The sequence below is a fragment of the Pollicipes pollicipes genome, unplaced genomic scaffold, assembly GCF_011947565.3.
Source record: "Pollicipes pollicipes isolate AB1234 unplaced genomic scaffold, Ppol_2.1 Scaffold_4002;HRSCAF=4701_pilon_pilon_pilon, whole genome shotgun sequence".
Taxonomy (NCBI): domain Eukaryota; kingdom Metazoa; phylum Arthropoda; class Thecostraca; order Pollicipedomorpha; family Pollicipedidae; genus Pollicipes; species Pollicipes pollicipes.
The window spans coordinates 23,693,959-23,708,348 of NW_023596420.1; the positions used below are offsets into that span (position 1 = coordinate 23,693,959).

Genomic DNA, 14,390 nt, shown 5'->3' on the forward strand with positions numbered 1-14,390 from the left:
GTTGTAAATTTTATCTCTATTCCACCTGAACTCTACGTTGCCCCATTTCCGCACGAGGTGGGCGGGCCCCATTTCCTACAAGGGCTCCCGGGATATACCCGATCGATTAAAAGCAAAGAAAAAAAAACACGAATACAGTGACGTTTGCCGTCACTCGATGGTATCTATATTCCCCAAAATTGAAGTGTGTCTGGAAGAGCTGAACAGGGGGGGGGGGGGGAGGGGACCAAACATAAGGCTATTTTCAAGTTGCTACACGACACAGTTGTCGCGTTCATAAACCTATTTCGACACAAGCAATTCATATCGGTAAGTAACGATTTCGACATTGATATGTAGTTGCAAAATCTGAAAAATCATTGCCACATGCAGAAAATGCAAAACCACATACCACAAAGGCCACGAGGTTTTATGACGCGTATGCGGAGCAACTGAGATAGAGCTCTGCTTTCCCACCAGAAAAGCAGTCAAAATTTTAGAAGTGGCAAAGACGGATATGGGTTGACTGTTGGAGTAACAAAAGGGGATGCTAAGTGAATGGTGGATATTATTGTCGGCCATATCACTGCTATGCGCAAAAAACGAAGCACGGTTCCCATATAACATGTATGTACAGATGTGATAGGCCTGTCCAGACTTTCCAAACGAGCGGATCAGAAACACTTGATTCGAGTGTGACCCACTCCCTCTGCCATCAGCGGACGGTTCGCTGCTAGTGTTTACGGTCTCCGTGCACCGCAATATCACCCCATTCACGGGCTCGCCTCCGGCTGTCTTAAGATGCTGCTTTCTGTACAGACGTGAACGGTGTAATGCAACATTTCTTTTTAGACCTTCATAATACAGGCGACATGACTCCCTTATTGCCCTCCATAGAGTAGCCTCAGCGCAAAAAAGGACCTCTTCCTTCTCTCAGCTCCACATGTGCAAATATTTTCACACGTACCAATTCAAAAAACCGTGGCGCTGGCCTGGCTTTGAGCCTATCCTTTTGCATTCCCTTTCTCAAGGCCACGACCACGCTTGTTCCTATATATTTGATTTCTGTGACTATTTTTCGAAGGTCCGACTGCATCTAGACCGACTGCACTTAGATGTCGAGAGGTACGGGTTAAATACAGGGGTGCGGGAACGATTTTAAGTTGGTAGGAGGGGGAGCAAGTGAAAACTCACATGACAATCTTCCTCCACTTGTGTTATCATCGGATAGTGACCACTTGATTTTAAAGTGCGGGGAAAAGGTGATTTGGGGAAAATTTTCAGCTCACCAAATCTGTGTAGGGTTTCGAATTTTCCAAAGTTGTGGGGCAGGTTCTTATTCTTCTTGCGATCTCAGCTATTTAAGATAACTGTTGAGCCATGAATACAGTGACTGCTTATAATACAGTGTCTGATGAAATATTGTAGACTGCTGAATGAGTGAACATCGCAAGAAGTATAGTTAAGGGCACGAATTTCCGCGTTTGGTGTCATCAGATCGGTAGAGACATAAGAAAACAGGAGGAAAAAGGGCAACTCAGCTGCTCCACGCTTGCGGCCGCTCACGCTGCACAGACGGCTCAAAAATCTCCCGCCAATTGACGCCGGTGCTGACATCTGCTGGTGACATGGCGGATGGTTGGAGGGTCGGTAGATGGTACGTAGCAAAGGGGTGCCAGGCTGTGTGGACCAGCTTTAAGTCATGGTGTTCATGTAAGGATGATGCTTTTTTATTAGGAAGGCTCCAGAGATTGTCCTGTCAGCTCTATTCTCCGGGATTCCAATCCGTGTCGCTTGGACCAACCAAAACATTACGACGAATTATGTGGTTTGTTCTGCGCTAGAGCGACCTCGCCGTCCTGTTAAGTACCGAGCATGTGTCACCTTGGAAGCCCGACTGAAAAATCGTTGTACTATCAAGAGCGTTGCTTACAATATCTTTTGCGATATTTGCCAGCGAGCTTACCTGGGCGAAACGAAAACGAGCGTGCGCTTACCTTTTGAGGCATATCTGTGCGATGCCAGGAACCAGGTCGCCGACACACCGTTCGGTGATCATTCGTCCATTAGGCACCAAAGCGCACCGCTCACCAACCCTGTGCACATCAGCATCTGCGCAGATGCAAGGATAGGACTGACAAGGAAAATTTCTGAGGCCTTTTTATGAAAGAGTGCCTTGCGAAGATTAATGCATTCATTGACATCCGGCTCACGCTGTCTGGCGGTCTATTACTACTGGCCATCTACCGGCAAAGCACTCAACCTGCATTCGTATTTGTTTAACCGACAACCATCCACCAGGGTTTTCAGGTTATGGCTCATCACAACGTTTGCGTTACAACTTCGGGCCGTTACATTACTTAATCACTCGTAGAACACATTAAAATATATATATATATATATATATATATATATATATATATATATATATATATATATGTATAACTACGTTCACTGAAGGCGATGCTCTGAATTATGCTATGAAATACCATTTTACGAACGCCACTGTATGACAATATGATGGTATAATATGATATGATATAATGTATGATAATATGATCTTTAAGTATGATGATATAAAATCCGATACGACAAGACACGATGCAATCGCAAAGGCAACCAGTGTGGATACAAGACTAAGGCGCATGACCTAAACATTTGTGTTTTGAAATGCGAGTTTCTAATCCCTCAAAAGCGAGAGATGAAGGCATAATGATGGTCGGAGGCAGGCGGCTCCAAGTTGCCGCAGCACGATAAGGAACGGCTCGCTTGGTGGCTTCCAATATATCTAATCTTCCAAAGGATTTATAAAGTTATTTATTTTACCACCAGGACTGCCTTTGGCGTACATCGCCGCCAGCATATAACACCGACTCTGGAATCTTAATGCTGGCCCCGGATTGATGACTGGCTGAAAGAGAGGGACATGCTAGAAGTATTCAAAGTCGTAAGATGCAAAGAATCGCCCCCAGCTGTCCAACCGCTTCTTAAGCCACGGTCCTCTCTGTCTTTAAGGAAGACGCGCTCCTCCATGCCAATGTCTTCGCTTCCTCCGTCTTCAGTCTGAATGGCAGGGGGATTAACACATCACGCGACCATTGTTGTGCCGTGCCAGTCAAAACCGTGTCACCAGTAGATGGCAGCTCCGGCGTCAAACTGGGAACAATGTTTGAACCGCCTGTGCAGCGCCGGCAAGGGGCAGGTATGAGGTGGTTTTCTCGCCTCCTTTTCCTCATTTTCTCTTTCATCTCCACCCATCCGATGGTGGAAAACGCCAGAATTCTGCGCCCTCACCTAGACCTACTAGTGGGGGCACGGTGGTGTTCACTCATCCACAAGCATACGAGTCTTCAACAATGATGGGTTTGTTTATTTAGAGGTAAAGGGTGTATATCTACTAAAAAAGCAACATTTCCTTTATTATTACATCCATCATTGATGTTAACACTTGTCCTGCTGCGAGAGGCGGTCGAATATTGAACATGCTATTGGATATTTTTTCTTTGCTATGTGACAACTTTGCATTAATTCATGATGCTGTTTTTTATTTGCCTATTTGGATCACATTTGACTATGTATTGGTGCTATTTGTATGATGAAGTAGCTATTTATGACAGAACATTAATTTGTGAACGAGGAAAGCACGCAATATTAACATACTGTAACAACGATGTACTCAGACCCATCCCGTCAGGTTTAATGATCACGACACTTGACAAAGAAAATAATGGTGCTGAAAATTTCCGAAGTCTTGAAGTGGTGACACTTATTTCATGTTCATGCCAGTCTAAGCGAATAGTCACAACATGGGTGGCCCATCATCTGCCGCACCTAAAGGTATCTCCTAAAGGAACTACGCGTTGTTGCCGCAGTAGTCTCGCGTTATTGCTGAGGTAATCCCGCGTCATTTCTGCCTCTGACACCGGTCTGCTGAACCCTGTGCTAGTCTGTAGTCTCGCGTCCTTGCTGAGGTAATCCCGCGTCATTTCTGCCTCTGACACCGGTCTGCTGAACCCTGTGCTAGTCTGTTCTGGTCTGAATGACGGGATTGACACATGACGAGGACATCGGTATGCCGTTGCATCGCCACCTGTCACCGGCTCAGATACTGGCAGTCCCCGATCGTGCTCGGAACCAGTTCGGACCTCGTTTCCCCTCCCTGACATCGCCACCTGTCACCCGCTCAGATACTGGCAGTCCACGATCGTGCTCGGAACCAGTTCGGACCTCGGTTCCCCTCCCTGACATCACCACCTGTCACCCGCTCAGATACTGGCAGTCCACGATCGTGCTCGGAACCAGTTCGGACCTCGGTTCCCCTCCCTGACATCACCACCTGTCACCCGCTCAGATACTGGTAGTCCACGATCGTGCTCGGAACCAGTTTGGACCTCGGTTCCCCTTCCTGACATCGCTACCTGTCACCCGCTCAGATACTGGCAGTCCACGATCGTGCTCGGAACCTGTTCGGACCTCGGTTCCCCTTCCTGACATCGCTACCTGTCACCCGCTCAGATACTGGCAGTCCCCGATTGTATTCGGAGCCAGTTTGGACCCCGGCTCCTCTCACTGACTCGGCGGTTCAGATACTAGCAGTCCCTGATCGTGCTTGGAGCCAGTTCGGACCTCGGTTCCCCTCCCTGGCTCGGCCACGGCTAGTCAGAGAATTACGAGCAGTCACCACAAAATCTGCATTTTCTTAGGATCGTCGTACCTTAAATTGTGTCATCTCACGCTACCAAGACATCGAGGCAATAGAGGCGGGAATCACTTGACCATGATATCATAATAGCATGATTTCGACGGCGGATCTAGGGGGCCGGTCAGTGGTCATCATGATCATGATGGTCATCATCATCACACATGTCTTTGAGCTGTGGCACGAATGATGTGAGAAACGAGAACAGGATATCAATGTGCGTCCATGTCCCCCGTGGACCATCCCAGAATCTTAGGAGGAAATGAAAGTTTCCTAAAACATTCCTCTTTTCCGTGTGTTTCATAATCCTTATGACACCGAATGATTGCTGGCAGTTTTTATGTGTGGCAGGGGAAGGGAAAGGAGAAACGGGCTGTCCTTAGCTGACCTCGGCTATACACATGTCCGGGTGACCGGTTGCATGCCGCGCGCTCGGCTTGGGGTCAATTTGAACTTTCTGAGATCAAAAAGGAAAAGCTAGAGACACCAAATTCACTGGGTGGGTATATCTGTGTGAACTTGTATTGCATTGTATACTCATATTTAAATTTGACGTTCCTAGATAGTGACCCTCTGGTCTAATAAGGTCAAGCAAGGTCAGACCACAAATCGGTGTCCAAAAGTACCTGCAGACCCCCTCATGTAGCTGTTTTGAGCGTGTCACCCTATTCTAAGCAAAAGGTCACTGGTGTTCATTTAATATCAATTACCTTTTTGACCTTAAAATCACCATGGTGAACGAAGTCCAACGAAAGTTAAAAATACCAATCAAGCAAACTTTCTAGGAAAAAGCAGCTGGTTTCGATCTCGGTCTGTCCACAATATCAGACGCATGGTTAATGAAAGTGCCGTAATCCTACATTTAGTTGTCCAACTGCATCGCTTCGTAACACTCCGTTGTCCAATCACATTGCAAGATCTCCGAGTAATTTCCTTCCCTGACACCCTCGGCTTGGTTTTGATCTATCATGCGTCAGCGACATTCCATGCACATCTAGCTTTGGGAGAGAGTCAAATTGACAGCGCCCCACCAAGCTCGTGTTTAGCCTTCTTGTATATGATTTGGCCTGCGTTTTGCGCAGCACTGGTCCTGGCGGGTCTCAAACACCTCTTCGTTTTCTCCGTCATGTCTGCTGCCATTTGTTATTGACTTGGGGGTGCAACGACTTGAATATATGTGTTCTGGTGTTAGAGAGAACGTTCCACATTTGCAGTCATTTGCGGGGATGTTCTTCATTTGGCGATACTGAAGCAAGTGTCAGATATGATGAAATAAACTCCGTTATAACTATTGGTGCACTTTTAGTTGGAAAACACCGCCAAGACAAGACACTTTCTGTTTTTAATAACCATACTCTGTAATGCGCCTGATTGCGTCTTGAAAGGATTACATGACGTCAGAGGCGCTGCCAAACTGGCCATGCAAAATCGCCACCCTAGCACTCGCATGTAGTACTTCAATCTCCCAAGGGGTGGCCACGGCAGTCCTGGATGTGCTCGCTGAACCATATATTGTTATGTGCTCGTGTTTTGGCCCTTTCTCAACAGTCAAAATTCTTGCGTGATGTAGCACAAAACGTGATTCGTGTTTGAAACTTCCATGGTCTGTACAACATTGATGGAGAGTCACTTGACCTTCATTATATTTGGAAATTGTGCTTACGAACGCTAGATTTGAACAACTCGACGACTGTATTATTTTTGATGTGCACTGCACATCAAGGGTAGTGGGCACACCCTGAAGTCAAAATAAACATCATAGTTCTCCTAACCTTGAACGCAGTTCTTTAAAGCAGGCCGACATGTGACTATTCTTTTAAGTGTAAAAGGCTACTCCAGTCAATACAAACTCACTTTTATGGTAAACACGATCGTCAACGTGTCATCGTTTGGTTACGTCACGGGACGTCTCTGTGATACGATGGTCGCTGTCAGACCGGCCGTGTCAGAAATGGCACTGCAGCGGACGAACTGACTCACTTATAGTATTTTAACTTGCCGAGAGGTGGGGTATAGGGTTTGTTTGCTGAACCCAATATCGCTTCGTGCCCGTGTCTTCGCCCTTTCTTATTATGTTCCGGTATATATGTCCGCGGTTCCGTACCTTTTAATTGCATTCACACACCCGGTTTTATCGCTATTCTTACAGGGAATGTTGCACATTTGAAGACATGGAGCAAGCATCAGATGTGATGAAATGAGATCACTTATAGGTATTGGCGCGGTTTTAAGTGGAAAGGACGGCTCAAGACAACATAATTTCTCTCTCCGTAAATATGCTATTCAGTACGTCATTGTTTCACAACGTCATTGCATCTTGCACAAAATTAATTGAGACCCAACTGACAGCCGTTATGTCTGGATATCGTGCTCACGAACACCAGGCATGAACAACCCGAAAAGCATATTTTTACTGGCTTTGAACGGCGCATGGCTAATAGAATGTCAGAATTTGAATGAGCTTATTATAGCGTCACGGACATCTGGGGGACACCGGAATTGCTCCCCGAAGCAGTCTGCACATAATCGCTGGCATGTAGTTCAGAAACTAAAGGACTTAGGTCTTAAGAAGGGCAGGGCTGTAAACTGCACCGAATGATCTTCAAGATGACTGTTTCAATTCAAAACCTCATGCAAAACCTCATGCACTTCCCTTAAGTTACTTGATTCTCAGTCTTATTTCCGTCATAGCAAGTACTACTGCCCAACGTTTTGCATTATCTAGCACACAACGTGAGTGGTGTTCAAAACTTACACTCAGCGCAGAGTATTGGTTGAAGGCCGGCTGATGTCTGTTGGTGTCACAAATTGTCCTGACGTGCACCAGTTACGAATAATCGATAATCTTCTTTATTGACGTCGACCTCTACTTTTATTGACATCGCTAGCCTTGAATTTGCGAAATTACACAAACACAAGTTATTAATCTTACTTCAGTAGATGCCATGACCATGACAACTTTCCTTGAATACTGGCCACACCTATGTAAGATACCGCATAGACATTCTCAGTGCCGTCATAGCACGTTACACTTTCATTTATTAAAGGTGCATACAACGATCGCAAAGGAACAGCAAATGCCAAATGTACTTCCATAGCGCACTATCATACTCACATCGCATATGCCGCATTGACCTCATCGTTAAAATGTTTCATGTTCCAGAATGATATTAATACCACATAACTTACTTCAACAGTACGATCTCAACTAACATGATTTAAAGAACTCATCTGAAGTGTCGTGCCCGAAATTACTCAGGATGTGCAAACAGGGTTTCCAGAATGTTCTCCTGAAATGGTGAATGAAGTCATAAAGTTGTGCAACGCACCACGAGCTCGACGAAAACGTTGGAGAAGTGACGAAGCCGCGCGATACTATGACAGTTGCTCCTTGTACGACATGTTCCGTCCCTCAAATTCGCTACACAGCGGAAGAACACGCTTCCCTGTCCCTTGTAATGCGCCGTAGCAATTCGTCATGACTTCATTCTTGTCCGTGATGTGTAGGTTATGGGTGACCGCGAGTGAAAAGCTACGTAGGTAAGGCAAACGCAGCCCGGTCTTGTTTGACTTAACCTTTCATGTGAACAGTAGAATATGCTGCGGACTAAGCAAGGTAAAAGTTTTAGAACACGTTCGTTTCTCCGTTTTTTTTTCTGTTTTTGCAAATTTTGCTCCAGCACATCGGGTATGCATTAGGCGAGAGGGTGTGCCAACGCTTCAAAGTTTTCAGAGGTGGCAGGACCGGCAAAGTTGGAACAAATTAACAGATTACTCTGCCGAGCGACCAGACCCTAGTCAACTGTTCGTCACATGCGTAAACTGACGGCAGTTTCACGCGTGTGCGCTGTAGCCTACGCCGACATATACTGTGTGCCGTGCTCCCGAAGTGATTCGGCAGAACCTCAAACCATGATTGACTTCAACGTGCTGAAAACTAATCGAACGATATCAGTCTGTCGTTTAACATCTCTTGTCCATCATGGCCAACTCCTAAGTGGCGACAGCCGCGCCGCGTGGTGGTCGAAGGATGCAACTCACGAGCTGCACAAATCATGACGATTTTTGCACACTCCGAGGTTAGTTTGCATATGAGCTGTATGTGGCGTTGTCCGACCGCGACATTTTGGTTCACTTAGTATGTAAACAAAAGAAAGTGGGCTACATGTGTGCTGTAAGTGAAAAGCATATCTCGATGACGAAAACTGCACTCCATGTCGCAAAAGTGTCGCGTTAATCCCGGTCGGACCCAGCCACGCAACGCCGAGCCGTGCATACAACGCTGGTGTTCATCCGCTTTTGGATTCGGCATTTTGTGGGTGAATATCGCTTATCTATGCTTGCAAAATGCGCCATGTGTGATTCCGTTTGAAGAAGCTTGTAACATATATTGCGGAAACGGGAATGATAGATTTATAAAAATTGTGCTCAAAGTGCATTGAACCACTTCGGACACACGTTCGAAACGTCACGTAAGTCAGAGATTGCTCCATATTTGTATGCGGGGAGGGTTGAACTAAAGTAGCCAATTCGAAAATCATTCAGCACAGTTCACGACTTTGCCTCAATTTTGCTTGCTTCAATATCTTCAAATGTAGAACATTCCCTTTAAATACCCACTTGTCCCTAAACCTGCGTGCATGTGCCTCTGGTGTTTCCAACAGTAATCTCCAGATTCAATTGTAACTTGCAAAGCTGATGTTCCATTCCTCTAGGAGGTCCTATTCACGCAATGAGAAATCTTATCTGCCTTTTTCTACGAAAATGCCGCGAGTTGCCACATCTACGCCAGAAGCATATCAGAATGAAACAAGATCCTGAAAAGCAACAAGGCCTTTCACGTCCGCTCTCATGTGGATAATAACACGCAACGTAACGCAAAATTTGCTTCAGTCTACAGAGATCCGGTTTCTCTCCTTGTCTACGATCATGTGCAACCCTTGCGATGTAAAGCAAGGATACAACCAAAGCCTTTCCCACCATTGAGATGGAGAGGTTGATGATACAGCGTTTGATTGACTTGATATGTGAAATGGGCCGTTCAATAGGATGCTTTATACCACGGGCTTTTAGTGCTACCATTTATAACAATGGAACTGAGGAGTGGTGCACTCACCAATTGTCACAGTTTTGCCACCTTCAGGTTCGGTTTTAGGTGTTTCCGGTCACGCTCTTCAGTTTTGCGCTGACCAAAAATAAAATTATCTTTCATTTACAGAGGCATACCCTCTTTATGGTCAGTTCCATGCAAATGCCAGAGGGCCGTTGCAAGGGAGGAGAAGGATACATTTACCACACTCAATTATAGTAAGGTTCCATCCTTGTCATATACGAGGGCTAGGATGCAACTACTGCCTTGCATGAACCTTGCATCTGTTTTGTCTCTGGTCCAAGCAGGGCCATGCTGGCTCCCGATGCATTATTCTTATTGTGCCATGATATGCGACTTATTCCCTTGTATTGTTTGCCTGTTTGTGTCGCTCTACGAAGAGTGCCCGAGAGGGATGACTCACTGGTCATGTTGCTTTCAAACCAATTTGTCTAGCCTCCTGGTGGCGCGCACTCGTTGATTTCCAAGCGTCGGTCGGGAGCATGGTGGGACGTGACGTCATTTGTCAATGCACATAGAAGAGGGAACTGACGAGGAACGCATGACATCACTTGACACGACATCACACGATAGAGTAAGAGCACTTATCTATGACGCAGACCGGATGGAGAACTTCACTCCGGTGCTCCAAGGGGCTTTAGTGCCCGTGCAGTCGCCCGAAGTCTGTAGCAGGGCGTTCAACATCAGCGTCGCCTTCGAGAACAGGATCTGCGCCGGCGGAGGACCGAAAGGCTCCGACACGTGCTCCGGGGACTCCGGCGGACCGCTGCTGGGTGAGGCCAAGTCTGACAGCGGGCTGAACTCCCGCACGAGCATAAGATCTTCACAGGGACGCGTGCATGCGTCATCCAGTTCTCCCCGCGTTGCATTGGTGGCGGTGCATTCTCGCTCCTCACCGCTTTTTGTCGTTTGCTGTTGCATGTCCCCGGCTGTCCTCTGCGACGCTGGGCCTGCCTTTTTCAGCCTTTATCAGGGAAGATCAGATATACGTGTGTGCTCCGGTTTTCGGACCTTTTTCGCAGCCATATTTAGTTCAGGAAAAATCATTTTTAGTCTGTATAAGTCGCATAGTCTTTCAAATGGCAGCTCATTTTAAGACATAAATAGGGATTGTCCGAAGAACTCAATGAAATGGGATCCTCCACAGGACTGTACTCGTCACCTTGCCATTTGATGCATACTTCGTTAGCCCCGGCCACAAACGATGTTTTGCATGAAACGACTTCAGTGATGCATCCTGGCTTACAGACTTTTCCCGTCACAAAATAACAACAGCTGTCAGAAATAAACACCTTTGAGCACAACAAATAGAATAGCTGGGGCAGCGGCGCAGACGTCCTCGGATTGGCCACAGCCGCTCATCCCATGGCTGCGCGAGAGGCGCGGACGTCCTCCGATTGGCCCCAGCCGCTCATCCCATGGCTGCGCGAGAGGCGCAGACGTCCTCGGATTGGCCCCAGCCGCTCATCCCATGGCTGCGCGAGAGGCGCGGACGTCCTCCGATTGACCCCAGCCGCTCATCCCATGGCTGCGCGAGAGGCGCGGACGTCCTCCGATTGACCCCAGCCGCTCATACCATGGCTGCGCGAGAGGCGCGGACGTCCTCCGATTGACCCCAGCCGCTCATACCATGGCTGCGCGAGAGGCGCGGACGTCCTCCGATTGACCCCAGCCGCTCATACCATGGCTGCGCGAGAGGCGCGGACGCCTTTCCCGTAACCGAGCTTCACAGTTTGATGGTACTCGACACGGTAATGACCTACTCGTACAACAACCAGGCAATCGTATAAGGTGCGTTTTATATAAGGCATACACCCTGCCTCCTCAACCGCCTTCTGACGGCTGTGGCGATGACCCGGTATGTTTCAGCGGCTGCGCGCAGCCGGTTCTTCCAGACGGGCATCTCGTCGTTCGGGGCGCAGTTCTGCGGCCTGAGCGCGGCCGCCTACACGCGAGTGGTCGACTACATCGACTGGATACAGCAGGCGATCGCCACTAACTGACACGACGGCAGCCGCGGCGTCCCCAGTCTTTGTTCCCTGCCTATTGGAGTATATATGGCCGTATTGGAGGGGCTTCGGAAGATTTCCCGCAGCGCTGCAGCGGACAAGAGTGCTCTCAGTCTGCTCAATAAACACATAAAATCTCCATGCGTTACCGAGGCATTTAAAAGTCTGAGGCATCCAGGGCCTGTCGTTTTGTGCGGTGGTTGGGCTTTCTCTCACTATTTCACGAGGAAGGTGAATAATGTAGTACATGATGATATCTAATTATGTAGTGATATAACTCACCAATAAGTGAATAATATGTTTTTGTTGGTTGGCTATGCGCCATGAAAGTGAACTTGCAACAAATCAGAAAAGACAACTAGCCTTTAAATCTGCCAAACTTCACCATATCATGCCTAACTCCAAAACAGATACGTCAAATCTATCTATCACTGACGGCAACATGATGTGGGGTATGAGTCATTACCAACGTTGTTGCTTATGTTGTAACCTTTTTCATGCCAGCCCTGATTTGGCATACAGGTAGACTGCATCTGTACTTAGATCCCTTCAACCTCTTAAACCCTGCGGTCTCAAAACCTAAGCACCGATTTGTTAGGAATTCTCGTAAAAAAACGCCTTCTCATGGTATAATAATCTACCAAAAACTAAAAGATCAGCGAAGTGCTGGTGCGGCAAAAGCAAGAAATAAATGAAAGGCAAGCAACCGGAAAGGCAAGGTCTCGCGTCGCCCAACATAATACAGTTTGCGTAAAGTGGAGCTTTTACTTTTTTGTTTCCTTGGTCCCATGATTGCGCGCCGGAACACATGAACATATCCTCACGTTCTATACCTTATCCCAGCATATATATATATATATATATATATATATATATATATATATATATATATGCATATATTTTGGAATATTTTGGATGAATTCTTTCTTTAATACATGTCTGATTAAAAATAGCTGCCGACTCAGCATTGACGAGCTTTTTGATGCATAGTTCTAGTTTCCGGGCCCTTGACTTGGCATCATCGCTTAGATTAAAGATGGTTCTCACGAAATTACTCATATATTCATCGCTCCTTCCATTATAACGTTTCGAGATCCTATCTCATCGTTGGAGAAGACTAAATGGCGTAAGAAATAAGTTTTGAGTTTTAAAGGATAAAGATGGTGTATTACTGATGAAAAACATATTTTGGTACGACAAAAATGACATCTGCCCACACACAAGACGAAACATCTTTACCGGAAATTATCTCTCGACATGTTAAAGGCAAAAACGACCACAAAATAGACATCATCATTTATTATCGCAATAAGAAAATATCTAACTGTGTTATGAGAAACAGCCCAGACAAACCCGACAACCTAGGATGCATCAATGCGGTGTATCAGTTCCAATGCAACAGCGAAGACTGCAAACTTCGTTTCATACACTACATTGGTGTGACCACGACACTCTCACGACGCCTGACATTGCACTTACGTGACGGAGCACCTCTGGACCACATGTGACACGAACACATGACATTGACACGACAACAACTGACAGACAGCACTGACATTTTTCGGACGTGCAACGACAGAAGACGTCTTCAAATTTGGGAAGGCATATTCATTAACGAACTCTTTCCGGCCCTAAACAGACCGACAAATTCTTGCACAACTCTTGAACTGTTAGGTGGTGGGCGGTGAGCACTACTGATGTGATTGTGGCAATAGTTTTCTCATTGTGTCTTTGTAGTGTTCCCATTATGGGTGTTTCTTATATGTATCAAAGTGAAAATAGGATTCTGTCTTACTTTAGTTATGCCTCATTTATGTCCTCCGTGCCAAACTATGTTTTCCATCAGTAGTGCACAACTTTTTTCCCTTAAAACACAACATTTATTTATTGTGTCATTTAGTCTTCTCCGACGATGAGATAGGATCTCGAAACGTTAGAATGGAAGGAGCGATGAATATATCAGTAATTTTGTGCGAACCATCTTTAATCTAAGCGATGATGCCAAGTCAAAGGCCCGGAAACTGGAGCGGCGCATCAAAAAGCTCGTCAATGCTGAGTCAGCAGTTAATTTAATCAAACCTATATACATATGTTATATACGTGTATATATATATATATATATATATATATATATATATATATATATGTATATGCATATGCATATGTATATGTATATGTTTATTATATGCATATGTATATCCAGCCTCACGGTAACAGCCAAATAACCGACATTCGAAGGCAACCAAAGACGCCCGCGGCCGCGAAGGTTCAACACGGGCCGCTGCGAAAAAAATATAGAACGATTACCGACGCGAAGGCGTGGAGAGAGCACGGCTGGTGCACATCGCCACCCGGCTATCGGCTAACGCTGGTACTTCAATACACGCATTTTACTGCCGTCTAGTAAATCCAAGAAACACCTGGCTGACAGCCGAAATGTCGATGGTCCGGAAAAGGTGACGTCAGCTGCTGGCCACACGGTCGATATGCATCGGCTGACGAAAACGCCAGAAGCGTGCCCAGCACTTACAAGCCAATGGGAAGAACTGGGGGAACCAGGCGAGGCGACTTCCCACAGGCGAGACCAGGAGCG

The 14,390-nt window shown here is 46.4% G+C and overlaps 1 protein-coding gene across 1 annotated transcript in view; it reads left to right on the forward strand.

Annotated features, from left to right (window-relative positions):
• LOC119093075 (phenoloxidase-activating factor 3) overlaps positions 1-12,631 on the forward strand; it is a gene marked incomplete in the record, with an annotated part of 21,786 nt that extends 9,155 nt beyond the window's left edge. Inside the window, 2 exon segments of the mRNA XM_037215964.1 lie at positions 10,388-10,561; positions 11,658-12,631. Coding sequence (XP_037071859.1) covers positions 10,388-10,561; positions 11,658-11,791 — 308 coding nt within the window.
• Positions 12,632-14,390: the final 1,759 nt, after the last annotated feature.